The 27,922-nt window shown below is 50.7% G+C and overlaps 1 protein-coding gene across 1 annotated transcript in view; it reads left to right on the top strand.

Moving 5' to 3' along the window:
* Positions 1-23,644, top strand: part of CFDP1 (craniofacial development protein 1) — a 66,851-nt gene extending 43,207 nt beyond the window's left edge. Inside the window, exons 6-7 of the mRNA XM_061375834.1 lie at positions 16,733-16,891; positions 22,861-23,644. Of these exons, the coding sequence (XP_061231818.1) occupies positions 16,733-16,891; positions 22,861-22,951 (250 nt within the window). The 3' untranslated portion in view covers positions 22,952-23,644. The remainder of the gene's footprint in view (positions 1-16,732; positions 16,892-22,860) is intronic.
* Positions 23,645-27,922: the final 4,278 nt, after the last annotated feature.

Below are 27,922 nucleotides of genomic sequence, written 5' to 3'. Positions count from 1 at the left end.
AATGAGATTGCTCGTTGAGGTGCACTGTCTTGCCATTTCAATCCTTTAAGGAATAAGTCTCTGATCAGCTGCACATGTGGGTCTTAAATATAATCTGCCTAATGACTGGAGGGCTTTGACATTCTACTATTAAGGCGCCCATGTTTTGGGTTCCAAACCAAACCTTTGGGGTGGGGGTTGAGCAGGGGTGGGTTTTTTTCTGAAATGGTAATGTTCCAAACAACAAAGGCTGTGCTTTAACCTCAAAGAGAAACTTGGAAGCAGCACACAGCCTAGAGAGATCTCTTTTAGCTGCAGATTTCTAGGATTACATACATGTTACCACATGCCTGGACCACCAGTTAGACACCTACCTGGCCACAGATCCTTTGTCTCAGTTGCTGTGCATGCAAATAATGTGTGTTTGCATGTGTTTACCCAGTTTGGGAAAAAAAATCCGAGCCCTGAGGGATTCAAGCTTCCTTTTGTGTTATGAAACAGGCCATGCTGAGAGCCAGCTAAGCTCACTGCCTGCTTTGCAGAGGCACTGAAGGCTCCAGGAGGCTTTTGGACCCCATGTGCTGGGTGTTTGAGGAAGGACATTTAGTCCTGTTGTTTAATGAGGATTCCCACTGCCATTTTAAAGAGCTCTGCTGACATACTCCAGAGGGAATCCCAGCCCAGGCTTGAAAGATAGCAGCAGCCAGGGGTCCAAGTCAAAATGGGCTGGGTGAAAGGAGGGGCTAGCTGCAAACAGAGGCATGGTTGCTTTTTCCTCTTCAAATCCTGCTCTGTTTTGTTCAGCTAGGCCAGCCCCTGGCACCATTCTCCGCAAACAGGGATGCAAGGGAGAAATGCTTCTTGTCCTGTGAGGCAGGGACACCTTCCCCAAGGCGTGGGGAAGGCATAGATTATCTGGATGCTTTCTGGTTCCCTTCTCCTCCACCCTAGCTGGTTGATATACATCATCCTAAAGCCTCAATATTATGTGGCAACTGGCACAACAGGCTAGAAAGGGGAAGGGGGGGCAAGACTGAGACTTGCTCTGGTGTTTTAGAGTACATGCTGCAGGAGCAGTTGGTATTTTATTGCTGATATTAAACCTGGATGTGCAGAGAGAAGGGAGAACATGCCTAACATAGAACGCCTGCCTCTGACAGATACCCAAGCCACTAGAGACACTGCTGTAATTTTGTAAATCAAAAGCAGGTTTTCAGCCTTCCCAGAAATACGCACTTACAAATGCTAACCATCAAATAGCCTAAATTACTGATCCAGCAGATTAATCCATAAATCAAGGTAGGCTTAGAATAGCCCTTGGAGTACAGTGTTTTTAGTAAATGGCATCTAGTTCAGTGCTTTCTGTCTCTTCTTGTTCTGACCTGACAAATAATGTAGCCTCTTGTTTGTGTTATGCTAAAATCTACTGTAGGAAAGCTGCTCAAAAGAGGGTCTTTCTAACCTATTACACAGTGTGTATCTCTAGGAGAGAGGGCTTCTGCACGCAGAAGTAAATGGGAGAATGCGTCACGAGTGGTGCCTAGAGCCTCAAAATCCATCCTGCCTGTTTTTCCTCTTATCTCTTCCTTTCTTGATCCAGACAGTTGTAATTAGAGAATATTGAAGATTTATTGTATTGCTCATCATAAAAGCTCAAAGCAAGGATCAGCCGTGGGAGCGGTACATTTCTTTTGTAACCTGAAGTAGAAGTAAAGCTGTTCCGTGCACCACATCCCGCTGAAATGAGTCAAGCTGCCACTTTTTTCTAAGGTGACATTACCAGATATCTGTCTGCAGATTTAGCCTTTTGGTTGAGGGGGGGGGGGGGGGGGAGAGGAGGGAGGATGGTTTCCTTTGCAGCAGCAAGGGCAAAATAGGCTTTTAATAAAGCTTAAATTCTGCAGCTGCTGGCTAAGTTAAAAAAAGAAGTGCTGGCAATCTGTCCTTCTGGAGATGAGCCTTTCCCAGCTCTGCCGTGACTCAGGGATGCAAGCCATCCCTTCTGGTCTTTCTTTCTTTGTGCCACTTTCTTGGATGAGAATAACGGGAGAGTTTCTTCCTTTGGCAAGGCTTTACCCTGCTTGGGCTTTTCTGCTCATGGAGATGGTCTAGGTGGCTGAATGGAAAGAAAACAGTTGCAGAAGAAGTGCTGTGGCAGAGATATCCTGGAGGGAGCTATGACATTTTATTGGGTAGAAATCAGCTCCTAAAATTCCTGATTATAGACCCTGAAAAGAGCTAGAAATGCAAAAGCCAAGAGATGAGAAAAGACTTAAGTATGATACAGTTACCCTTTCACCAAGGTACACATGAGGATCAGTCCAGCGCTGCTAGAGACCTGAGAGCAGGGCTGCCAGATGACAGCCCAGGTAGGAACAAGAACATTTTATCGAAATACTACAGTGATTGAGGCAGATATGGGATTTTTTTTTTTTGTATTTTTTCCTGCAGAAAGTTTCCTGTTGCTTGCTGATCTCCTGGGACATTCAGCACGACCTGTTTGTACCTGGTGTTCGCAAAGCCTGGTCCTGGCATATGCTGGTCCTTATGTGGGAGTTTCACTAAGAAACTGGTGCTGGCGGAACAGAATCAGAAATAAAGAGACAGAGAAACTTTCACTAGGAGATCTTATTTGTAACTAAAAAAGCAATCAAAAAACCCAAACAAAACCAGTTAGAAGGGTGACAAGGTTTAGAGGGTTGCGCAACAGGTCCCTTCAAATGGAATTTAGCTGGCCTAGGGCAGATCACGGGAACAGCAAAAACTGGGCTGGGCAGAGACATAGAAAAAGGGGAATAGCCAAGAGAAGTCTTGAATTCCCATGGCGAGGTGCAGAGCACAGGTTTGTTGCTTGAAGGTCAGAAGCAGCTCCCTTGTGCCAGGGTGAGCTCCTGCCTTTGCTGGGGTCATGGCATTCCCTGAGAGCTCTCTGCAAGCAGTTGTGGTTGAACTACAGCCTGCATTTTTGAGAGGCATCCACTCACAATGGAAAGACTTACAATTTGGGATCCACCACATCCTTTGGGAAGCTGTTCCCATGGTTAATGCGTTTACCGCGTAACTGTTGCAGTTCCCTGAAGGAGTTTGAATCCTCAGCTGGCAGCCTGCCTGCCTTGCTCAGCACTGCTTGCATAGCTCTTTGCCTCCTGAGACAAAAAGTCTTGCTACAAAGGGACTAAATGACCTGCCTAGGGTCATGCAGGCTGCGTAGGAGAGCCAGCAACCTGAACCTGCGCCCTCCAACAGAATACAGGAGTGAATTTTGTGAAGCATTTGTCCATTCAGCAGCAGCCCGCTGGTCTTGTCTCCTCTCTGGATGATGTCTGCCTTACTGGTTTGCCCTCAGCAGCTGGTAGGTCACACAGTTTTTGAGAAACAGCTCTGGCATCGTACCAAGTAGAGGCTGTGGGATGCTCACCAGTGAATTCCAGAGATGATGTGTCATGAAAACCCCGGCCCTGCCATCCCCCTCTGTACGGGGCTGCTGGAGGTAGTGGGAGCCCTGCGGGGTTGTGGTCCCCACACTCAGTGAGAGCCTTGGCCTCCTGAGCAGCTTTTCATAGGTGAACATTAGCTGCAAAATCTGTTTGGGAACCTCTCACTTTGCATGGGTGTAAGGGAAGCCTTCCTCTTACCCCTCTGCCTGCCTCCAGCTGGGAGGTGGCAACTTTGAGAAATCAGCTGTTTCCATGTTCTTCCTCTGAAGACTTGAAATCTATTTACAGTGAGGTGGGTCCCTGGGAAGAGGAAGGGCAGCTCTTCTAAGTGACTGCTGCCAGAGCTGGAAGGCTCTCAGGGTAGCCTTGCCAGCCTCAGGCATTTAAAACACTTCAGTCAAGCCCTAGAAAAATAACATAGGATAATCTTAAGTTTCTCCTCTTTCTGTGGAAAAACTGGGCTTTCTGTGCTGTCCTCTGGTTTGTTACTGAGCTGCTTCTGCAGTCACCAGCCTTAGAAAGTTGTAGTTGAGAAGAAAAGCGCATTATTTCATCAGTTAACTTTTTATTGCCTGCTTTCTTGTGGGTTGGACTTCAGGTTTTGTACGGCAAACATCTTTAAAGCTTTTAGGGTATTTCCCTCCTTTCCTTGCTCCCTGGAATACCCAATTTGATCTGGATTGTTTAGCCAACTCTTAATCTGGAATAGAGCAGGGAAGGTAATTGTGATTGGTAACCAGGTGATTTATCCTTCCCAAAAGCAGTTAAATGTGATTACGTCCCTGTTCTTGTTTTATGGCTGCTTGTAGCAGTGCCCAAATCTTTATTGTTCCACATGCTGCCAGGGCAGGCTTTTCACTGGAAGATACTATATTCATACCATTTATTAACTTGGATGATGCTGCAAAGCAACTGCTCCACCAGCTCTAGCTTGTTGCTTGTTGTAGTGATGCATTTGTGCTAGGGAGCCTGACACTCCTTTCCCCTGACTTACTTTCCTGGGAATATTTTCCTGTCCTGGGCTGCTGGCATGCATTTTCCAGTGGAAGGCAGTGTATTTGTTTTAATCAGAACTATTCTTAAAGCTGTCAGATTAATTGCTGGGGAAAGCAGAGGGGTGCCTGCCAGGGGGCTCCCTCCCTACTCCTGCCTTTCTCACCTCATTTTGATCAAACCCTGGCATTGATCTGATACAGTGGGAAGCTAACCAGAACTGGGGCTGTCTACAGACCACGGGGACAGAGCCAGGGACTCTGCATTGCAGGGGTGGGACACACTGGGGTTGTTTTTTCCAGGCTTGGGTGGTTGGGGTGTTAGATCCTCCTTGCGTGGCACACTGTGCCATAAAGAGCAACCTGGGAGTCACACCAGCTGCTCTGCCACCCGCACTCATTCACCTTGAAATCCCTTTAGCACTGGAACAATTCCATTAGCACTACTTCTCAGGCATGATTTGGAGCCGTTTCTCTGCCCATTAAAACCGGGTCTGCACACTAGTCTGGAGGGCTCGTCATAACCAAGACGTTCCCCATGTACCTCGGCGCTGCTCCCAACTGAAATCCTGAACAAAAGATCTGCTGTTAGACAAAGGAGGAAGGAGTCAGCCTCTGATGAGAGGAGGAATTTCTGCTCTGTTTGCCAGCATTTTTTTTCTAACTAATCTTTTTTTTTAAGGATTGGTCGCCAATTAATCCACGTCGCTTTGCAGACAAAGCTGTCAACGTTTTTAAGGTTGCACGGTGAAATTACTTCAGTGCTGTTGGTTCTAGCAGCTCAGAATGTTCTCAAACAAATGCCTTTTAAGATAAAAATGGCCTTTGCTTGGTCCCAGCCCAGAGCTGTGGTCGTTACCAGTTTATTTGAAACATCTCAACTCAACCCAGTGAAGTCAGTGAGAGCTGCAAGTGTTTGAAAGTCAAGTCACACTTACTTCCATGGCTAAATATGGGCGTAATACAGGGTGTTACTCTAAAATGCCTCAGCATGTGACCCAAAATGTAGGCCAGCAAGCATGTTAGATGCCACAGCAGCTTCTGCAGCTTTCAGGTCATTGACCTGCTAGTCATGGGTACCAAAAGCATCATTCCTTCTTGCTTTTACTTTTTGCCCTTGCCCGCTGCTGGCGTGTGAAATGCCTCACAGGCACATAGGAGAGCAAGCTCACTGGCAAATTTTGTGTGTGTGTGTGTAGATTTTTGCTTATGTTTTTGCATTGGATCAGAAGAGAGAATAGTAGAAGCACCTCCCCTCCCCGCACACAGTTAAAGCTTTATGAAAGGCATTTCTCCACCATTTCTCACTGGCAGCACTAAGACGCCAAATTGAATGTAGCCCACTACCTTGAAGTGAGGTAGGTGTACTGTATCTGTGGTGGCGTAGCAAAATCCATCTGAAACTGGCATATTTATTGTCCCAAAACATGTACAGAACTTCAGAGCAACATAAAATGCATACGAAGAGCATGCATGGTATTTTTCAATATAAAGAATAAACAAAAGTGGTGCTTTGCAGGTTGAATTTAGTCCATGTGGGAACAGTTTTGGGAGTTTGTGTGCATGTACATGGTCCTTCAGTGGCAGAAGCAGGTCTGGTTTGCATTGTGTGAATGCCCTGGGTGGAGGAGAGCTCACGTGAGGAGTTACTTCATCTTCCAGCTGGGAAGGGGCAATTCCATCAGCGTTTGGCCACAGCGGTGGTGCTATGCTGAGTTAACAGGGGTGTAGCTCTGGCTGCACACCAAGTGACTGATCCTTACCCATCAGCCAAGCATCAGACAGGGCTGGTTAGTGCTGAGTTGGACTCATTAATGTCTTCATAGTATCAAAAGTCATTTGAATGCTACAGCTCTTTCAATTAAGCTCCTGTTGAGCTCCGTACACAGATACTGTAGCGTAATTGGCTGGGTCTGCTACTGAAACAGCCTGGGTCTGTGCTCCAGGCTGGAGAGGAGCCAGAGTGAGCTGAGGTCTCCACACAATGTCACACTGATTAGGAGGGTGCGAGATTTTGTTTTTGCTAAAATGGTTCTGCCAGTACGGCCCAGAGGGCAGCTGCAGTTACACTGGTACAAAGGGGCCTTATGCCACTCTGAATTGTCCCTAGCTCGGGGGCAGGCAGGGATGCTGCAGGAAGTACCTTTATCCTGCAGTAACAGCCTGTGCGTGGCATGCACTGCCCAGCTCCACAAGTGAAACTTTATTTTGCTGATAACCACCCTGTAGCAACTCTGTCTCAGAGGCCCAAGGAAAATATTCTGCTTCCTCTTGCTGTTAGGAAGCGGGTTCTCCACGGCAGCAGTACTTTCACAAAGGTTTTGGTGCTGCACAGGAAACCCTGGTCTGTTCCATAATGAGCCCTTCCTGCTGATACAGGGATGTGCAGGTCAGGGGCTCTGCCTGAGCCAGCTCTCCAAGAGCTGATGTGCTTCTTGATGAGCATGTCCTCCAAAGCCTGTAAAAAGAGAGTCCAGCCCTTCAGAGGCAGGTACAGACCCAGATGCTATGGGATGGGACCTGCGAGAGGAAAGGCCAGCTCCAGCACAGCTGTGCACCTCTGCTATTCCTGCTGCTCTCTGCCATTCCTGAGCCAAAGCATCCCCTCTCTCCCCTGCTCAGCAAATTTGCCAGTTGGTGTACATGGAGACCTGAATCTGGTTTTATTCCTGGAATAACTGTAGAATCATGGAATGGTTTGGGTTGGAAGGGACCTTAAGATCATCCAGTTCCACCCCCCATGCTGTGGGCAGGGGCACTTCACACTAGACCATGTTGTCCAAGAGTCTGTCCAACCTGGCCTTGAACACCACCAGGGATGGAGCATTTACCGCATCTTTGGGCAACCTGTTCCAGTGCCTCACACACAACTATGTTCATGTGCGCAGTATTACTGTGTGTTTACAGCCAGGTTGTTCCCCAGCGTGGTGGGCAGACTGGAGCAAGGCAGCACTTAGGTCTGTTTTTCCAGCCCTGCACTTTGCAAAGGCCTATCAAACAGAATTCATGACATGGAGATGAGCATGAAATATCTGTATGCCTTGGAGAGTACACCAGAAAACAAGTCACTAACTGGAATCCCTGCTGGCACCCCATGGTGTGAGGCTCTGCCAGCCCCTTCTTCACCTGCTGTGTGGGTTTTGCTGTTTGTAAGCGGTGCTGTGACACTTACTTCCCTCCTGAAGGTGAGGTGCACTCTGCCAAAGTAAAGCAGCATCATGCAACTTGTAAAGTCGCATCACAACTCACTCTGCTGGATTAATAACAAATCCAGCAATAAACCACTATCTGAAATACTGCTCTTTGGTGGGCCATTGCTCACTGCTGCTGGGAGGTGGGAGTGACATGGTTTTTACCCCTGTGACAAACCTCTGTTTCGCCACAGACTGTATTTAGGCACAAACACATCCAGAATCAACTGTGCTCATTACACGTTCTGCCACTGCCTGCAGGAACCCTCACCAAGGCAGCACCACACATGCATTTAGTCTGTCATATCTGCCCTTGCCCTCCACACTGGAAACCACATCATCTTGGGCCAGGCTTTGATTGCCAGGCTGCTGGGGTGTAGCAGTCTGGCTGTCCTTGCCTGGCAGTGCCTTTTATCTCTGTTGAACTTTTCCACACAGACTCTGGCTTTGGGAAAGGAGAACTATCACTCTCACTTCTCAAGAGGTTACACCTTCTCTTCCATCTGTATCTGACGTGTTTTAACAATAGTCATGCATTGTGCTGTGATCATGGATCACCTCCTCAGCTCAGTAGAGTGGTGTCAAAGACTTCCTGAGAACAGAAACAAGGTGTGAGCATCAGTGTTCATGTAGGGGTGTTCACCATGAGGCTGTCCTGAGGTCTTAGGGATATAGGGTGACATCAGAAACTAGAAGGACTTGGGGCTCAGCTGAGCTCTTCAGATTTTGCTGGCTTGCTTTGTAACAGTAGTGATGGCAAAGACACTTGAGGTTAAATTGTGTTAGCAAGCCTGAACACAAGCCCGAGAGTTAACTCATGCCATCAGCTCAAACCCCACACTTGAGGCTGGTGCTGCTGCAGTCAGACCAACCACTTTCTGCAGGGGTAACTGGACTCAGAGCTCTGATTTCACCAGGAGCTGCTGACTGCCTCTTGTCAGTGAAGCCCCATGCGCAGCAGCAATAATTCTGTTGGCAGGATTGCAGGTGGAGTAACTATGTTTTGCCAGGGCACCTGTGTCTCTTACTACCTTTGGACATAGGTTAGCACTGTAACAAGTAGGTGCTAGGACATGGGTGTAGGATGAAGGTGCCCTGCAGCAGCACCAAATGGGGTTTGCCCCAGTTACGGCTGCTTTGCCATGGTGGTTTAGTGCATGTCACTTTTCAGTGTGCAAGAAGCTCCGTGATCCTCACTACAAAGATCTGGGTTTATAACTCTGGCTCAAAAGTCACTGCTACTCCTGGAGCACTTCAGGCAGGTTCTTTGGCTTGGTTTATACATGCTCTAGGGTGTAAATGCTGGGTATCTGCTACCAGCTCAGCTAGTGTAGCATACATACAGGCACCACTACGTGACTTGGCAGCGAGTTCCCTGGCCAGGCCACGGGAATTGGGCTTTCCTCTTCCAGCCAGCCTGCTCTGTGTTCACTCAGTCCTGGCCACTGCCCTCTGACCAGAATCACCACTACACTGACAGCCCTCCAGCAGCATCCACCGTGCTTTTTTTATCTGCATTTCTTCCTCACTTGCTTTTTGTTTTATCCACGTGGGATTTCAGTGTTTGCTCATCACTGGGGAGACTTTCTTGTTTGTTATTTTTAACTACCTGTTGTGACAGGGCTGAGAACAAGCTGGGCTGCTCTTTGCATCCATCCAAGTGCCCGTTCAGGGAGTGATGCCGAGTAGTGGGAGGGGAGTAAAAAAGGAATGTGATTAGGTTTTGCCTGGGAGATGTCTCTCTCCTTGGCCAGTTACACAGGGTGAGGGATTGGAAGAGCTGGTTGGTTTTAGGGTCTGAAGGGGAAGACCTGTTTTGTCATTTTAGGGAGGGTTCCTGCAATCTGGCAATACCAGCCACCATCATTCTGCTGATGCCTGCTCCATCTTGCCTGACTGGCCTGACCTTGAGTAGCAGATGGCACCCTGATTCCCTTTCTGCCATGTGGCACTTTTGCTCCCCACCATCATTTTCACTCCTCTTTGAGGAAGAGGGTCTTGGAAAGGCTCAGGGTGAACAGCAGAGCTGGCACACGGGCCACCAGCCAGGTCTCTGTATACATCCTCTTTGTGCAATGTGTCTCACACCAGGTTGTCTTCTCAAGGGAGGCCAGGAGGGTGGGTGACCCATGGTGCGCTGGGCAGGCATCTTCCACATTGCTAAAATGGAAGTATTTAATGGCTGCAGGAGTTGCCCAGCTGTGGTTAGTTTGTATGAGAACCATTTCCTGATGTTAAGGGAACTATTCAGCTTTACAGCACTTTGTGGCAGGAATAGTTACTACTATTTACAAAACCTTGTGCTCTCCTCTTTGCCGAATGGCAGATTCTTACCTGCTGTTAAAAGTGCTTGGGGTGACAGGAATAGAGCTGCTGTTGCTGTGCTGTAAGTAAATACCAGTTGGTGGACACACTGGAGGGAAGGCATGGAATCCAGAGAGACCTGGACAGGCTTGAGAGGTGGGACCGTGCAGACCTCATGAAGTTCAAGAAGGCCAATTGTAAGGTTCTTCACTGGGTCGGGCAATCCCAAACACAGACAGAGGCTGCATGGGTAATGGATTGAGAGCAGCCCTGAGGAGCAGGACTTGAGGGTGTTGGGTGATGAGAAGCTCCCCATGACCCAGCTTCAGTGTGTGCTTGAGCTCAGAACCCCCTGCATGCTGGGCTGTGCCCCCAGAGCATGAGCAGGTCGAGGGAGGGGATTCTCCCCCTCTGCTCCTCTCTGGGGAGACCCCCCTGCAGTCCTGCGTCCAGCTCTGGGGCAACAACACAAGAGGGATGTGGAGCTGTTGGAGTGAGTCCAGAGGAGGCCATGGAGATGCTTCAGGGCTGGAGCAGCTCTGCTTGGGAACAGGCTGAGAGAGCTGGGTTCGCTCAGCCTGGAGAAGAGAAGGCTCCATGGAGACCTTAGAGCAGCTCCAGTGCCTAAAACTGCTACAGGAAACTTGGAGAGGGGCTTTGGACAAGTGCCTGTAGGAAGACAAGGGGAAATGGCTTTAAGCTGACAGAGGGGAGACTGAGATGAGCTCTTAGGCAGAAGTTCTTCCCTGTGAGGGTGCTGAGGCCCTGGCACAGGTTGCCCAGAGAAGCTGTGGCTGCCCCATCCCTGGCACTGTTCAAGGCGAGGTTGGACAGGGCATGGAGCAACCTGGTGTAGTGGAAGGTGTCCCTGCGCATGGCAGGGGGTTGGAACTGGATGAATATTAAGGTCCTTTTCCAACACAAACCAGTCTGGCATTCTATGAAATATTGCAGGCTCCGGTGGGGAAAGGAGGTAGCAGGAGAGGGGCTGCAGAACAGCCTGAGCTTGATGATGAAGGTAGAACTTTCAGGGCTGCAAGGCCAGGGATGTCATCTTTCTTCATGCAGTGATGTTTACTCACCAGCATACTGTTCTGCTAGTGGGATCTGATGTGCCGCCCTGCCTTGCAGGGAGCCAGCAGGGGAATGTTTTGTGTTACAGCTGATGTTTGAGTTGGGTTCTTCTGCTTGAAGATTTGCAAAGCTGTTCAGCCATGCTGAAGAAGACCTGCGAGCAGATGCCTTCTGCTTGTCCTCTTGTGCCAGACATTGGCAGGATCCTTGCCTGTTGCAATCATCTAATCTAATGCACAACAAAAACTGGCTATTCTAGTTCTAAACCTCCTTGAAAGTGGATTTTTTTAGCCTGTGCTTGTAACCGGCAGTTTTGATGGTAAAGGTGAATTCTTTGTTAAGCTGTGTGCAGAGGCTGGGGCAGGAGATACGGGGTCTTGCCTGGCCTTGCAAGATTTCCTTCTGATGAAATCCTGTCACCCCTGTGAGTCCAGATTTATTTCTGCAAAAAGAAAGGCTGCTCTGCAGTGCCTCTTGGAGAGTGACCAGATGCTTCAGATGGAAGGTGGTAGAGTGCCCAGCACCAAACTGTCTCTCCTCTGGGAGGTGCAAATCCTGCAGTGAGGCCAGAGAAGGTGCCCCACTCTTACAAATTGAGCTCTTAAAAGTATTGCTGGAAGACGGAATTAGGACCTTCATGCTACAGCAGTTGCTGTCCTCCACAACAAGGAGGATGATAGAAGGCAGATGGAGAAGCACTGCAGGTTTTGTGGTTTCCACACTCCCGTGGAGCCAGCAGAAACAAGAACAGCAGAGGGTTTGTGATCCCCAAGGGTGGAGATCAGGCTGGAGCTGGGAATGCTGCTGGCTCTTTGATCAACACATGAGTACGTGTCCTGTGGGCACCCTTTGGTTACTGGAGTTGGACAGCATGAACTGTCACAGCTACTCCTGCCATCTGCTGCTGGTCCCTGCCTGCTTCTGGCTATCAGCTTGATCTTTTGTGGCCAACTTATGCTGGTTCAGCTGCTAGATTGTCTCCATGGGTGCTTCCCCCACTGGTACTCTTCAGCAGCTGTTATGAATGGCAGAGGCTGTTTGCGAAGACACCCGAGACCCACTGTGCCAAGGGAAATGTGAAGGCAGACAGGGGGAACAGCGCAGAAGGACCAGTGCAGATTTCTGCCTTTATGTAGCAGTAATCATCTGCACAGATCAGGAAAGGAAATAACTGGCTTGGCAGCAGCAGAGCACACAGATACCTCTGAATCACAGGCTTGACATGAGTCAATGCTATCACACGGTTGTGAAAAGGCAGACGTCATAGGAGGCCGTGTAAGGAGTTGCATGCTTCACAAGGCATCTGAAGTATTCCTCCTGCTCCCAGTGCCGGTAAAGCTGTGGCTGGAGCCCTTTCTTTCCCATTTTAGATGCTGTATTTCAAGGAAGATGTGGGCCAATAGCAGAGTTCGGGGAGAGCAGCGAGAGTGGTCAGAGGGCTGGAAACCATGAGGAATGAGAAAAGCTTGGAAGGACGTGGGATTGTTTAGTCTGGTGAAGAACAAGCTTAGCAGGGGAGAAGGAAAAGCTTTCAAAGACATAAAAGGCTGCTGCAAAAAGTGAGGGAATGAGCTGTTCTTAGTAGCTACTAGGAAGGAGATAACCAGTCATAGCCTCAGCAAGGAAATTTAGTCATTGGGGAAAACTTGACATAAGTGAAAGGCTGATGAAGTACTGAAACCTCTACTATGTGTGGGGTTGGTGTCAGGAGGCCTTCAGAGTACCCATCTCTGGAACTCATCTTGCTTTGGCCGGCAGGATGCACTATGAGACCTTTGTAGCCCTGTCTTTCTATTGCTTGAAGATTATTTTATAAAGCTTTGATGAAGGCTGCCTCTTTGGAAGCAGGCATGCATTTCTCAGATGCTGCCAACCTTACAAGACAGCAGGCATTACATGTGACAGTGACACTTTATCATTGGTATAGCAGCCTTTTTCCAAGGTCCTGGTTGGGCTGCAGGCTCATTGTTAAGGACAGAAACACAGAGTGTGTTCAGCTATGGTGGGACAGGAAAGGAGCCCTTGGCTTGCTGCTTGTCCCTGTGTGCAGCCACAGCAGGTGATGTACAGACATGGTCTTTGTCCAGACAACATTAGATGGGTGCAAGGAAGTGCCTCCACTCAAGGCAGAGCTTCCCAGCATGTTGATTTGCTGATTCAGCTGCTGACTTCCGCTGTGCTTTTTAATGATGGAAAGGAGGAGCTTGTCTTTGTGTCCGAAACGGGTGATTGTCCTGATCCTCATCCCTGGGACTCATGTCTTACCAAATTGCTTTTTCTCCTTTAAATACCTTAGTGATTAAAGATGCCCCAGCAGATACCCTTCATGAGTACAGAAAGGGTAATAATTCCTCCTGTTGGCACTGAATGCAATTAATCAGGCCCTTTTACTTGCTTTTTAAATGAATGAGGCATTTAAGGCCAAGCAAGTTTTTAATTGGATTTTAATGTTTCTCATTTACTTCGTTTTGGCACAAGAGTAGGAATTTCCACCCCCAGGTTTGCTGCTGGATTTATTCAGGGTGATGGAAGGCTCAGCGTGGAGTGAAGGCTCAGCAGTAGACTCAAACATGTCCTTCAGCCTGTGCCTAGCCCCATCTCATTGCCTGGCAAACAGCACAGAACCAAGGGTTGCTGGGGCTGAAGCAGAGCTGGGTCATCCAGCCCACAGCCCATCTCCAGCATGGAGCTGACACCAGATATTAGCAGTGTTCTTGGAGTAGTGATCAACACAAGGGTGCAACATAGCCTGCCCTTTTTGATCAGGTTCCCTCGCCTCGAAGGAACTGTTGACTTGCAGGTATTGTGGCTGTCTGGAAGCAGTTGATGGAGATCCACGTTCGTAACTTAGACTGTAGCTTCAAACATGGGGTGAATTGTATCTTTTAAGGTGTGCTTCTGAAATCCATGGCCAAGAGGAGATAGAGGAGCCTTGAGCACTGTTACAGATAGATGTGTGCATGTAGACGTTGTTAATTTATGCCAGGAATTACCATGGAAGAAAAGGTGTGTGATAAGCAATGGCAGCCTGCAGCTCCTGCTCCCTACTGTGAAGCCAGCACTGCTGTTGCTTCCACCTCTGGCCATGAACCATCTTGCCTTTGGTTCCCTTCCCTTCTGTATATCCTCCACTGTAGTTTGGGAACAGTAGTTGCCTGTGGGCATGTCCCAGTCTGTGTTTCATGCAGGGACATGTGTGGCAGCCCAGCCTGGCCGATTGGCCCCTGTCCTGACTTGGCTCTTCCCCTTGGCAGCTGACAGGCCGAGGAGAAGAAGAAAAGGCATCAATTTCAGCATGTGTGAGCCTGCCTTTGCGCCTCCTTGTCACTCTGCAGGGCAGGCATTTCTCTGACACCCAGGAGAGATCTTGAAACAGCTTCAAGTGGGTGTTCCAGGTGTGTGCTGTGTCTTATGCAGAGATAGGCCTGTATGTAATGCAGCTGTATGGTTGGCTGTAGGGTTCCACCTGCAGAAGAGTTCGTTGATGCAGGTGAGGTGTTGAGTTGGCTCTCATGCCACTGGGGTTCTCTGCCCAAAAAAACACTTAGGAGACATCTAGGGACATGGGACAACACCCCCCATTTCTACACCCCTGCTTCTCTTACTTCAAAGGTTGACAAAATTGTAAGCACAAGTGTGTCTGGAAAGTTAAGTGCATCCAGAGAAACGTGTTACTGAATACCTTCCTTGTGTTAATTTAAACACCTTCTGCCTGCCAGGCTTGGGGGAGAGGAGCAGTGCCAGCTGGATCAGCACTAGCACTTCTCTACATCTGTCTCAAGGCATCTTTACTTTAAGTCTCATGCTAAACCCCAAGGCCTTGCAGTAAGGAGCTGCCATGCACAAACACCAGGCTCTGCTGTCTGGGTGGCTGCTCAGCCAGGAGTGCCACAGGGGATGCTTGCCTAATATTTTGTTTGGTTTTGCCTTCTTCCTTGTCATATCTCCACCTCTCAGTCCCTCCAACATGAACATGCATCTGACGCTGGGCTTGGTGGTTGTGCAAGGCTCATGTGTAGTTCTGAATGACCAATTGTGGGAACCAAATCTCTCCAGTGTTATCTTGTGCTGAAATCTTTGCACATTTTTCCCCCCTTGCACCACTTTCCTGCTACCTGCAGATAAGGATACTTGAAGCCGTCATGTCTCTAAAGGGAAGGGAGAATAAGAGGCTAAGCAAGGATCAAGGTTTTATTGCATGATCATTATGTGAAGAGCTGTAAACATCTTGATGAAACGTTCAGAGATAAAAGTGAATAAAAGTGCACCCAGGTCACTCTGTGTCCCTCAGAGTGAAAAGTGTTGGCTGGCACTGCGGTGGGCAGGGACTGAAAGAAAGAAGAGAGCCAGATCTTGGGCCATTTCTGCTCCTCTGGCTGGGCATATGAGGAGGGGCAGGCATCTTTGTCCAAGGGTTATAGAGCCTGCCAAGACGCCCTTAATCCAGGGTTTGTAGCCCAAATATATCTCTATCAGGCAGCTGCAACCTGAGTGACTTTGGGCAGCCATTCTTGCATTGAGAATCTTCTGGCTGAGACTTTAAAAGACGTCATTTTCTTTGATTTAATTCCATATAAACTGCAGAATTATTTTCCTTTAGAGGCTTGCAAACTATGGAAGCATAAACCATGCTAATGATCCGATAAGGACAGCTTTGGATATGTTCCCAAGAACAGCTACCCCTGCACAGGAGTGTGCTTGGAGAGTACTGATGGAGAGCGGTCTGCTGCGCTCACCTGGCTGCCTTCCCTTTTGTAGGCCCCCCTCCCCAGATTCCTCCATCTCTCAGGAACGAGAATCATTTCCTCTCCAGCTTCTTGTAGAGGCAAAGGCCCTGCAGACCTGAAGTTATCTCTGGAATGTGTGTAAACACCGAGTTCAATGGGATGTTGTTTGCCCCCCTCTCCCACGGGAGTTTACAAAGGGTTAATACCAGTTTGTTTTACCAGTTCCTAGCCTGGGAATTGTCTTCCTTAGAGGGCAACCTGGCTGATCTGAGTCCCCATGTGTGCATTTCCCAGCATAAAGGGGAGATGGGGGCCCTGCCACATGGGTGGGATTTCAGTCTTCTAGAAGCAAGGAGTTGAAAGACCAAGTTGGTTTCCTGCTAAACAGGGACTTGGGAGATGGTAATTCAGATGTAAATTCATTATGGTGTATGAGTGTGTTACTAACGAGACCCACCTGGGCTCCACAGTGCTGTTGAATTTAGAATAAGAAGCAGCAACCTGAACCTAAAGCTAGACAAAATTAAGTTGAAAACAGATGCATTAATACCAATGAAATGGTTAATTCGTGAATGTGTTGTCAGCGCTGATGACGCACCGAGGCTGGATCCCTTCCAGAAAACAACAGTTTAAACTGAAGACAAAGAGCTGGGCTTAGCACAGAGGTGATCAGTGGAATGGCTTGGCCTGGTATATACAAGGGGTCAAAGTAGATGATTTAATGATCTCTTTTGGCCTGAAAGCTTTCTATTCTCTTAAGGAGATAAATGAAAAAGCCCTTTCACATGAAGCGAGCACTTGAGATATGTGTCAAATGAACTCTGCTGCTTCCAGGGGAACAGGGGAGCAGGATCTGCAGGAAGTGTGACCTTGGTGCCTCCAGGCTGTCTGAAGTTGGTGGCCATCTGTTTAGTAACAGTGGCTCACCACCATCAAGGTCACCACTATCACGTGTGACGTTCTTCAGCTTCATTTTTAATTGCTCTTTCCCTGCTTTTAAGTGACATTTGCTCCCTTGTCTTCATCAGGATGAAAAGGCCAAGTGGTATGAGCAGTCTCCTGGGGAAAATTGGCTCCAAAAAGCAGAAGATGAGCACACTGGAGAAATCTAAACTGGACTGGGAGAACTTCAAGGAGGAAGAGGGGATTGTAGAGGAGCTGGCGATCCATAACCGAGGGAAAGATGGGTAAGAGGGACTTTACCTAATAGTAGTGCAGCATTTCCCACCACTTCCTATACATGTGAGAACTCCATCACTTGCTACAGAGATAGTTCAGCAAACCTGTGGGATTGAGCAAGGATTTATTCTTGGGATATATAAAGGCAGTAGCTTCTCCAGGTATCACAGGGAGACAGGTAAGCCTGCAAGCACCTGTCAATCTGCAGACAAACTGGTGAGTTATTTTGAACTTAAACAGGAGAGATTTCAGTTAGATGTAAGGAAGAAATTCTTTATTGTGAAAGTGGTGAGACACTGGAACAGGCTGCCTAAGGGAGCTGTGAATGCTCCATCCCTAGGTCAGGTTGGATGGGGGCTTAGGCAACCTGGTCTAGCGGAAGGTGTCCCTGACCATGGCAGGAGGCTGGAACTAGATGATCTTAGGATCCTTTCCAACCCAAGTCCAGCTAAAGTAGAGTCTGTCTGTGCTTTATCTTCTCTCCCTTAGTGGCACAGATACATCAGGAACTGGTCTAATACAGCACTCCCATGAGGAGAGTTGCCTTTGCCCTGTCTCAAATTGGGACGTATGTTCTTTGTTCCATTCTTCAAGTGACACATTCCAGCTGCCTCTGCACTCTCTCCTCCTCCAAACCCAGAACAGCTGGCAAGGTGCATTAAAGATTATGGCAGCACTGGGCGTTGATTGTGTGCATCAAGCAATGTTCACTCCAATGAAGTTAATGGAAGTATCATAAAAGTAAATGGCGATGCTGTAAATAAAACAGACAGTTAATAACATGCACTGCAGGGAAGGGTAATAAGATCAGAAGTGGTGTTTCCACTACAGCTGCTTTGCTAAGCTCTGGTAAAACATAACCAGCTTAGTGGACAGCTCATAAAATGTATTTTTATTTTAAGCTGTTCTTTTACCCTGCAGAAAAAAAACTCAGAGCTTCTGCATTCCAACACATTGGAGTTTGTATTTCAAATGGGTACTTCATGATTACTGCGGTTTTTTCAGTTTGGTCTTGCACCCTTCCACAACACCCCTGCTCCGTCGGCTCTGCCCTGATTGATTTCTGAACACTTGCCCTTGCACAAGTAGAGCAATTCATTAGGAGTGCTGGAGGGGGTAGGGTGTTCCTGAGAGATCTCTGAAACCCAAGTTGGTGAGCTATTTACACCATGAACACGTGTGGCAGAACACCAGATCACCGCTGATGCTGTCTGTAGCATGGCTAATGCTGCGGTCAGAGCCCCATACACAAGGCCCCATTGAAATGGCCATGCCAGGAGTCTGGAGGCAGAGCCAGGCTCTGTACCAGGCTCTGAGATGAAGGAGGGTGAGCTTTTCCCATGAAGCCCCATCAGGAGCTGCAGGCTGCTTTGTGAGAGTCCACCTCCAGGGAAGGGTCCTGTTTCTGTCTGTGGCACCTGGCTGGCTTGTCCCAATGGGATGTGGAGTGAGAATTTGCCATGTGCAGATGGCCTTTGTGGGTGCCAAATGTGGTAATAGCTTTGGGCCTTCACTGCTCTGGATTGAGCTGATGGTGGTAGTACCATCATTAAAAGCCAGACCATCTCCTTCCAAGTGTTGGTATGCACCATTTCTTTCTGCTGCCAGTGGAATCAGCCTGACTCTCAGCTGGACTGTACACACCCCAGACAGGCCAGGCTGCCCTGCATGAGTATTCTGTGGCATCTCTTGCTTGTTCAAACCTAGTATGTCGACCTTCCCTGGGCAGAGCTGTTACCTTTCCTACCCTAGACAAGCAGGACAGCTTGATTTTCACACCTAGTAAACCACTTTGGAGACACTAACATAATGAAGGCTGAAGAAGGGATTAGCATGTTGAAAAGATGAGCAAAGCAGAGCAGCAATATTTAAGAGCATCTGTAAGCCTGGAGAGCTTTAAGTTTTGCTGCCTGTCGCATCCCAGGCTGGAAAATCCGCTGGGCTTTATTGTTAATCAGGTTTCATCATTAAACTAATGAGAAACATTTGAGATGGTGTGCTAATTTTAGCCACTCTTTATAAATCTGTTTGTGCCAGTCAGGCATGTAATGTGAGGGGATCAACTGAGTACCTGCTGACTATGAATTACTTCCACCTTCAAGGTGTGAAGCGTGATGCACAGTTAGAAGAGCAGCCAGCCTGCTCGGGGGGCAGAGCACACAGACACTGCAGCTGCCTGCTTCAGGTCACTTTGCAGGAGAGCCTGTTGTCCCTTCCACAGCTACCTCTTCTCCTTTAACGACATAGGGTCTGCTCAGCCTACAGTGAGCAATCATTTACCCATCTCTATAAAAACTGTAAGGAGCTGTTGTTAACCCTTCAACCCAGGCAGGAGGGAGTGGGTGCTGCCTTTAATCCCTGGTGCTGACGTATACTAGAAACCTCTGTCCTGCTTTGTAACTAACAGTCTGCCTCACCAGGACAGCCACAACCTGTTCCTGGAGCTGTCTGCTGGATGCCACACGTCCCTGCACAGTGCAGGGATGATCCATGCATGTCTTGAGGAAGGCAAGAGGCATTTCTTTTTTGCTCAGAAGGGAAGGCAGGCTAAACTTCTTTTTTTCTGGTAGCCTTGCAGAAGTTGCTGCTCACAGCACAGAGCTCGTCGTGTGTCAGACCTCTCCAACCCTTCTCTGGGACTGTGGCACGTTTCTGATGCTGTTGCTGGTTATCAGCCAGCCACAGCCTGGCCCCAGATTCCCAAGGCAGAGGGAATGTGTGCTGCCCTGTGGCTGTGTCCACCCCTGCCTCTGATTTTCCACCCCTCTTATCACAAGCCCCGTACAGTGATTTGCATTGCCCCTGCAGCAGGATCTGGGTTTGTGCAGATCATGTCAGATCCTGAGGGCCTGTCCTGGATTTGACAGGAGGGTGAAGTAAGGAGCAGAGGCAGCTGTCCCCTTTGCTGTTGATGTCTCTCATGAGCTTTATAAATGGAAATGTGAAGTGGCCTCGTAATTGGGCCACCTTTGTAGGGCAGGCCCATTGGGGAGCAGTCCTGGGCCGGCCCCGTGTGCTCGTGACTGGTGGTGCCTGGCAGGGGAGAGGCAGCAGCAGTGAAACCCTCCCCAGGGAAGTTTGCAACTGCCCTAGTTAGCAGGGACAGCCTCTTCTCCCCACAAATTTACCTTCCTTCTCTGTGGATCAAGCCGCCCTGTTTCCACATGCACTGATCATTTACAGGAAACTATTGATTCAGGTAGCAAAGGTTATTTAGATAAGCGCAGGACAGGTGTTTGTGCCTCACTCGTGCTCTTTACACTGACATTTGGCAGTGCCTTGCTGTCAGTTGCACGGAGCCAGGCTGGGAACCAGAGGTGGAGCTGTGGCTCAGGTGCAGGGTTTGGGGTGCAGAGGGTGCTTGTGCCACCCCTGCAGAGCTGCTGCTTCCCTGCTTGTGTCCATCAGCACCTCCAGCCTCTGTGTGCACGCTGTACAGGCAGCTGGGCTTGTTCCCAGGCTGCCTGCCCCATGAACCCCTGTGTATGCACAGCAGTGCCTTGCAGGGTCTGCTCCAGCCCCTGCGGTGTTATTCTGTGGCTGGCCAAGGACAATGCCACAGGGTAACCTACTCCATGCACAGCTGCCTCTGGCAGTGAGACCACATTCCTGGTTCATGATCGTTATCCATTCCCCAGGAGCCAGTCCCTGCCCACCAGAGGCACAGCAGCTGAGGAGGAGGACGAGGAAGGCACTGACCTCTTGCTGGGGTCGGGAGAATGGTGTTGCAGAGGGGCTTAAAGAGCTTCAAAATCAGTAGGTGAGGGTATTGCTGCCCAAGCAGTATGGGTGCTCCCAGATTGCCAGCAGTAACCCCTGTCCCTTGCCTCCCCAGCTGTGGTTGTAGTTGGTGTTCAGCGGTGGAGGGGGAGGAAAACCACACACCCAGCGATATGGCACACTAATATTCAATGTGACCCCTCCGACTTCCTTCCTGTGGCCTCTCGGAGCCTGGCCCCAGGATGCAGGTCACCTCCCTGCTTGCAGGGATGAAGGGAAGCAAACACTCCCCTGCCTGCCTTTCCTGAACCAGTGTGGGGAGGGAGCCACGGCTCTCAGCCCAACTTCTGACAGTGAGGGGTGCAGAAAAAACACCTCCTCACAGCCAGTGCATCATCTGCATTACACCCCTGCCCTCACACCCGGCGGAGATGAGCTGACCCAGTTGTGTCAGCTGCGATGGGGCATGGGGTGGCAGTAGAGATGTGGAGGGCTGTTCATCCGCCTGGGGGAATCACTCGCTGAAATTAATTTGGATTAATTCATTTCCAGTGATGCCTGGGTGGGCAGGGGCATCAGGGCTGTCCCTTGCAGCAAAGGCGAAGGCAGCCTGGTGCTGGAGTACATTCAGTGCTAGTTCAATATATGTAGCATCAAGCAGAGACCTCATCACCAAAGGGAGAGGAGGCCCTCTGTCCTTGAGGGATTGATGCTGGTGGTGGGAAGGGGCTTCAGCCTTCCCATGCAGGTGGGTGTTAGGCACATCCATGCCTGCTGCCCACCACCCTGGAGCCTGGAAAATCTGCAGATGCTCCTCTTCCCTGCAGCATTCAGTCTTGCTTTCAAGCAGCAGGCTTCTCTGTTTAGCAGGCACCAGCTGCAGGAAAAGCAGTGACCGGCACAGAGAAGCCAAATATATGGAGCATAATGACCTTGTCATGACAGCCGAGTGCTTGCCGCCCTGTAACAAATGCAGAACAATTGTGATGATTCAATTACAGCTCCTGTTTTGAACTGCAATTTCACTCCCTCTGTAGGTTAATTAGTAGCACAGCCCCGGGCTATCTGTGGCAAGGGTTGCAGCAAAGTACATTAAAATTCATGTGCATGCCATTAATGAGTGGCAAGGTGCTTTTCCACGTGCAGGCATGCTTGCTTTCTTCCTTGCAGCACTCAGGTGCTGTGCTGAGAGGGAGAGATAAATGCTCAGCAGCAGTTACGAGCTGATTTTTGGCAAGGAAACCCCTGGGCTGAATCCCTGAACTGCTGCAGGCTTGCTGGGTTGTGATGTTTGTGTCCCTAATGCTCTGTGTGCCTGTGACCAGCTTGTATTGTGGCTTGTGTTGCTGTGGTTGGGTTTGAAATGCTTTACAGGATCACCTGGGCTGAAGGGAGGAGCGTCAGAGCTGCCTCTCTGCCGAGGACCTTAACCTGAGCCAGTTCAAGTTGTTTGTGAAGGATGCATCCATTTCTGGGGCCCCTAACACAAGAAGGATGTGGGCCTGTTGGAGCCAGTCCAGAGGAGGTCATGGAGATGCTCCAGGGCTGGAGCACCCCTGCTTGATGAGAGGCTGAGAGAGCTGGGTTTGTTCAGCCTGGAGAAGAGAAGGCTTTGGGGAGACCTTAGAGCAGCTCCAGTGCCTAAAGGGGCTACAACAAACCTGGAGAGGGGCTTTGGACAAGGGTCTGTAGGGACAGGACAAGGGGGAATGGCTTTAACCTGACAGAGGGGAGATTGAGATGAGCTCTTAGGCAGAAGTTCTTCCCTGTGAGGGTGCTGAGGCCCTGGCACAGGTTACCCAGAGAAGCTGTGGCTGCCCCATCCCTGGCAGTGTTCAAGGCCAGCTTGGATGGTGGTTGGAGCAACCTGCTCTAGTGGAAGGATGTACCTGCCTGTTGCAGGGGTTGGAACTTGATGAGCTTTGAAGTCCCTTCCAACACAAACCAGTCAAGGGTTCTGATTTCTCAGCCACTAGAGAGGAGAGCTGGAACCAGAACAAGCCGGTTTGTATCTCCAGCGTGCAGGATCCCTTTACCCCAGGCCTCTGTGAGTCCCCTGGGGGACACACAGCCGGCCACAGGGCAGTTCTCGTGTCCATGGGAAACATTCAGTGCACTGACCAGCTCAAGCAGAGAGAGGGAGAGGAGCAGATGATGCCTTCCCTCTCTGATCCTAGCTTTGGATCAGCTGTGCCCCAAGGCTGGGGGCAGCTCTGGCTGCTACAGGCACTCTCTAACAGCCTCTGCCTCCCTGCAGGTACATCGAGAGGAAAGCATTCCTGGAGCGAGTGGATCACAGGCAGTTTGAAATCGAACGCGACCTGAGACTGAGCAGGATGAAGCCCTAAGTGCTGTATATGGCTTCAGGGGATCCTGCTCCCTTCTGTGCCCAAGTGCTGGTTGGGGGATGCCAGCCACCGCTGGACCACCGAGCATGGAAACCTCTACCCAAGACTCAGCCTGTATGGTTCAATGTACAGGCTTTTCCTTTTAATTCAATAGTTCAGGGAGGGTATTAATCTGTGGAAGGGGCCACTTTGAGGGTTAAATGGCCCAGAAGGTGACAGAAGGATGAGATTCTGGCAGCAGCTTTCCGTGGAGAAGATATGGTGGCACCCATCCTTTGCCAACCCTCAGTGCTTCTGGCAGCAGGAGAAACTGTGAGGGCTGGGAGGGTGCCAGCATATTCAGCTCTGAGAGTGGAGCTGCAGGGAGGTTTAATGGGTGCTGTGCATGCACAAGCTGTGTGCTGGAGCCCTTCTCCCAGCCCTGCCAGCCCCGCCGCCGCCCTGCCCCGCCACGCTGTGCTCTTGCCTGGACAAAGATGAACTGTCTCTACTTGCTTATGGGGTCTGATGATGCTGGGGGGAGGTGGGAGGGGGGGGGGGGTGTTAAGCAAGCTGATTGTCGTGGGTTCAGCTCTAGTAGTCGTTTATGAAGAAATCCTTCCTTGTTCATTTGGTCTAGGAGATGGGAGCAGCTGCAGGAGGCAGGATGGGCCAGGATCTAAGCATTCATGTGAATAAAGTATTCCACCCTGACACTCTTGGCATGCTGGTTTGTGCAGGAATCAGACGACAGAGAAATTAACAGTTGCATATGGTAAGAAGTGTCCGATGGTGATAGTGAAAATCCCTGCGTAGAGGTGGGATTAAATCCAGAATTGGGGGTTGATAGGGACAATGTAGTCATACTATAGTGGTGCTGGAGGAGTGAGGAATCCCCCCCACAGCACAGCCACACAGGAACATTCAGAGAGTGAAGCTGCCTGGGAGGGCAGACAGAGGCACCTGAGTGTGGAGCAGACGGTGCTGGAGGCCAGCAGCACACCATCATCTTGCCGTTCTTCTGATCTGGAGCTGGGTTTGGCAGTTCCCAGCGTTTGTCCCGTACAGGTCCGTGGAGTAAAGGTGCTTTCTCTCAGGGAATGCTCAGAGCCTGCTCGGTGGGGAGCCCATGCTGGTGCTGTGGCAGGGGGAAAAGCGACACCAGCCCCATCCTTCCGGCTAACAGGCTGAGCGATGTTGCACTGGCCCCTTGCCCATGGCGCTGAGCATGGTCTCAGCTTTGGACTCACGTGTCAGCTGCTGAGTCAGCCCTTGCTCTGTGGCTGTGTTGCAGGATAGATGAGAACAAAACACCACGTGCTGGGGGGAGCTGCAGCCTGTTCTGTACAGAATCAGCTGTTACAGACCTGCTTCAACGAGCCTGAAATTGGACACAAACAAAACGAGGGGGTGATGACAGGTTTTCATCTCAAAACACTCCCAAGCCAGTTGCTGCTTTGGTTTTGGTTGCAAAAACAACCAGACCCCATCCAGGTTACTCTTGTGGGGAGGTTTCAGCTTAGGGCTCCTGGCTGGCAGATGCAACAGGGAAACCTTTGGAGAACCCAAAGGCCAGAGGCACCAAACCCAGCCCTGCTCTTAAAAGCCCTGAAGAACTCCAGGCTGTACCCAGAGAGGGCCCGGCAGCAGCACCAGGCTCTGGGGGGCTTGAGGGAATGCCTTTGGATTTCCACACATGCTAACAGTATATTAGTGGGATCTGGCCAGCGCAGCCTCCACAGGGACGCTGGTAAAATGGGAAAATGAGTGACCCCCAGTTTACAGGACCCTGCCTGCCAGCCCCAGCCCTGCTCTCCAGCAGAGTTCCAGCCTCTCTTCTCTGGGGTTTTTCCTTCCCTTCAGCTGAGCAAATGTGGAAAATTTTGAAGTCTTGGAAGCAACCTGACCTGCTGGAAAAGCACGGATCCATGGCCGTGGCCAAGAGCCTCGGCTCCCCTCTCTGCCGGGCTCCCCACTCCCAGAATCCTGGAGGTGAGCTGGGCTGTGGTAAGCGGCGCCCAGCCCGGCAAGCCTGGACAGGGCCTGTGGGACGGCGGTGCAGCCTCAGCCTGGGTCTGATTCCTGGCTTCCTCTGCATGAGCTCCCAAGTGTCCCGCGTTTTTGCTTGGTTGGATCATGTATTCCTTGCCTCTCTTTCCTGAAGACGAGGAGTGATTTACAGGTCTCCAGAAAACAGAGCTTGGCTGCTTAGGAAGGAAAAACAAAAAGCCAACCTCCCCCCTCCGCTTGCTATTTCCATTCTCAGCCACCTTCCCACGAAGGGGGGTGGCCCAGGTCCCAGCCAGCCCTCGGCATCCCCTCCAGCCCTGAGCACTCTGGAGGGAGATGGAGATCCTGCAGGAGATGCAGGTCCTTCTTTTGAGATGTTCCCACCTTGAGCCATCCTCTCCAGGAAGCTCCATGTGTCCTCTGTGGGTCAGAACCCAGTCGGGGCATTTGCTGGGGATAACTCTGGCACTGCAAGGAGTCCCTCATGGCCCCGAGCATCACCTTGCCCCAGGGAGCTCCCCCTTCCCTGCTTGCCTGAAGGGGCCCCTTGTGTGACTGGGCCCCAGACAAGGCAGTGATTGTGTCTGTGTGCCCCATCGGTCAGGGGCCACGCTCCAGAGCTGCAGTGAAACTGTTAAGAAGCTGTTCAGCGGGGGCTGCCCAGGGGAGCCTGCTGCAGGGCAGGGAATGGTGTGCATTTACAGCTGCTGAGGTGGTAGGGATGCAGGAACACATGTCTGGCTCTCACAGTGCAATCTCATGGGACCCTGCCAGGCCATCCCCAGGCCTGTGATGGGATTCTGGGCTGGCCAGGCTGACATGGGACAAAGTGTGGCTGGCTCCAGGAGGCACCTCCCTGCTGTGTGGCAGCAGGTCCCCATCCGGACCTGTGTTGGGAAGGGCTGATGAAGCTGGGGGTACCACATCCTCTTCCCGAAGCTGCTGCTTTCAGCTTCTCCCGTTTTCCCCACAGCAATGTGCGATCCAGCAGCGCAGCGTGGCTGTGGTGGGTTCAAGACTAATGGGGAGTAATGGGGTGGTTCCCACCCATTGGAGGGTCCCCACTCGGGGCAAACTCACACGCTGGTGGGTGGTGGCACTAGTGTTTGAAGGTCAGGCGGCAGTGGTGGCACAGCCAGGCCCTCACTGGGGGATGAACAGGGAGATGAACAGAGCCGCTACTGTTGGGACAGCCCTAGGCCCACACTCCGCCTCAGCTTTTCAGGAGATGAGGGGGTGCCCCACTGTCCTGTTCCCACCATCCTGCTCCCTGGAAAAGTGAGTCGTCTCCTCTGCAGCTTAAAACCAGCCCTGCACCATTGAGAGCTGTGGGGATAAATCCTTGTTGTGATCCTGTTGGGTCCTGTGATAATACAAGCCAAGAGAAATGTCCTCATTATTTCCAGAATATTGAAGGCTAATAAATCCCGTCCTGCCTTACAGGATTTATTTCTCTGTTCATTGCTAGGAGACTCAGTCCCGTGTAATCCTATTGCTGCTCCAGGAGGCAGGAGGCAGCTTTCCGAAGCACAGCCCTGGCAGGGCTGCAGGAAATTGCTGCAGGCAGGAGCAGGCAGCTCCATCCAAAGCCTCTATTCCCCGCGGGGGATGGCTCCAGCTCCCCCAGTGTGCCCCCTTTCCTGGGATGTCCCACTGTACCAGAGCTGTGCCCCAGGTGTGGGATCACTGCAACACATCCCATTTTGGTGTCTGGGGCATAGCAGGGTCGATGGGGCATTAATCACCCATTAGCCAATTAACCCGGCACAGCACCACTCACCTGCTCCCCCAGTTCTATGTATGCCCACTGTGTGCCCCTTAACCTCCACTTTGTGGTCCTCCAGCACATTTCCATGCCAGGAAAAGCCAGGAAAAGCCAGGAAAAGCCAGGCTAGGCACAGGAACAACAGCAGCAGCCTGCCTGGTGCAGAGCTGGCTCGCTGGACACCAGGGACTCTCCCAGAGACAGTGACAGACAAATGAATATGGCTGGAAATTTTGCCACCAAAGTGTCTTCCATAGCAACCGTTGCTGGGGCAACCTGCATCCCAAGCAGGATCCGTCCCAAAACCCCCAACCCTGCATCCACCATAGCCAGTGGAGAATCACCGTGTGAGGCCCTCACCATACCCCACTGCCAGCAATCAGCCACAGCACCAGCCCGGCTTTCAGCATCCCCAGCGCCACAGGGCCCCTGTAATGCTCCACTTCTGATCCTATTTTCTGGCATTTCATTTTCTAAGAAGTGGGGGAAGCTGCAGGAAGGCCTGTTGTTGCCTGTCACCCAGCGGGTGCTCAGCTGCAGAAGCAGGGGGATGCAGGAGCTGTTGCCAGCAGACACATTTGGCTCCAATGCACCTAAAATGGCCATGATTGAGGATGGACAGGGGATGCTTTGATCCCTTCACAAGGAGGGTGGGAAATAAAATCCCTTAAATACCAAAGCAAGGAGCTTGTGGCTCCTTAGCACCCACCTGAAGCCATGCGGTGGCAGGATCATCCCAGGGATCCCAAGAGACACCCTTGCTGCCGGCCCAGCAGAACCTCACCAGGCTTGAGGGTTCCGAAGCAGACACAGTGCGGCCGCGTGGGATCAGCTGCAAAGCTCGGAACCCATCCCAGGGCTGCCCACGGGGCTCATTGCCTGCGCTGTCACCGCTGCCACTTGCAAGAGGAAACCACAGTCCTCTGGCTGCGCCACTGGGGTGGCTGCGGTTTGCGGTGTGACCGCAGACCCTGTGCCAGATCTCCTACCCCTGGCTGTGCCTCGATTTCCCCTTCTGCCAGCAAGGCACTGGGGATCCTGCTCCAAGCAGGGGGTGGTACGAGGAGGTTGCTGGTGCCAGGGGATTGTACTGGTGGCTCTTGGGGAGCAGAGCAAGCCTTGCTTTCTGTGGCGGCGCACGTGTTTGCAGTGTGGCCTTGGCTCCTCCGCAGCACACTGGTACAACCCAAAGGTAACCCCTGAGGTGAACACGGCCA

The sequence above is a fragment of the Neopsephotus bourkii genome, unplaced genomic scaffold (assembly GCF_033783945.1).
Source record: "Neopsephotus bourkii isolate Nb327-2 ecotype Australia unplaced genomic scaffold, CSIRO-AGI_Nbou_v1 NB_1678, whole genome shotgun sequence".
Classification (NCBI taxonomy): domain Eukaryota; kingdom Metazoa; phylum Chordata; class Aves; order Psittaciformes; family Psittacidae; genus Neopsephotus; species Neopsephotus bourkii.
Note: the sequence above shows the minus strand (reverse complement) of the source record. Positions and strands in the feature narration are given on the sequence as shown.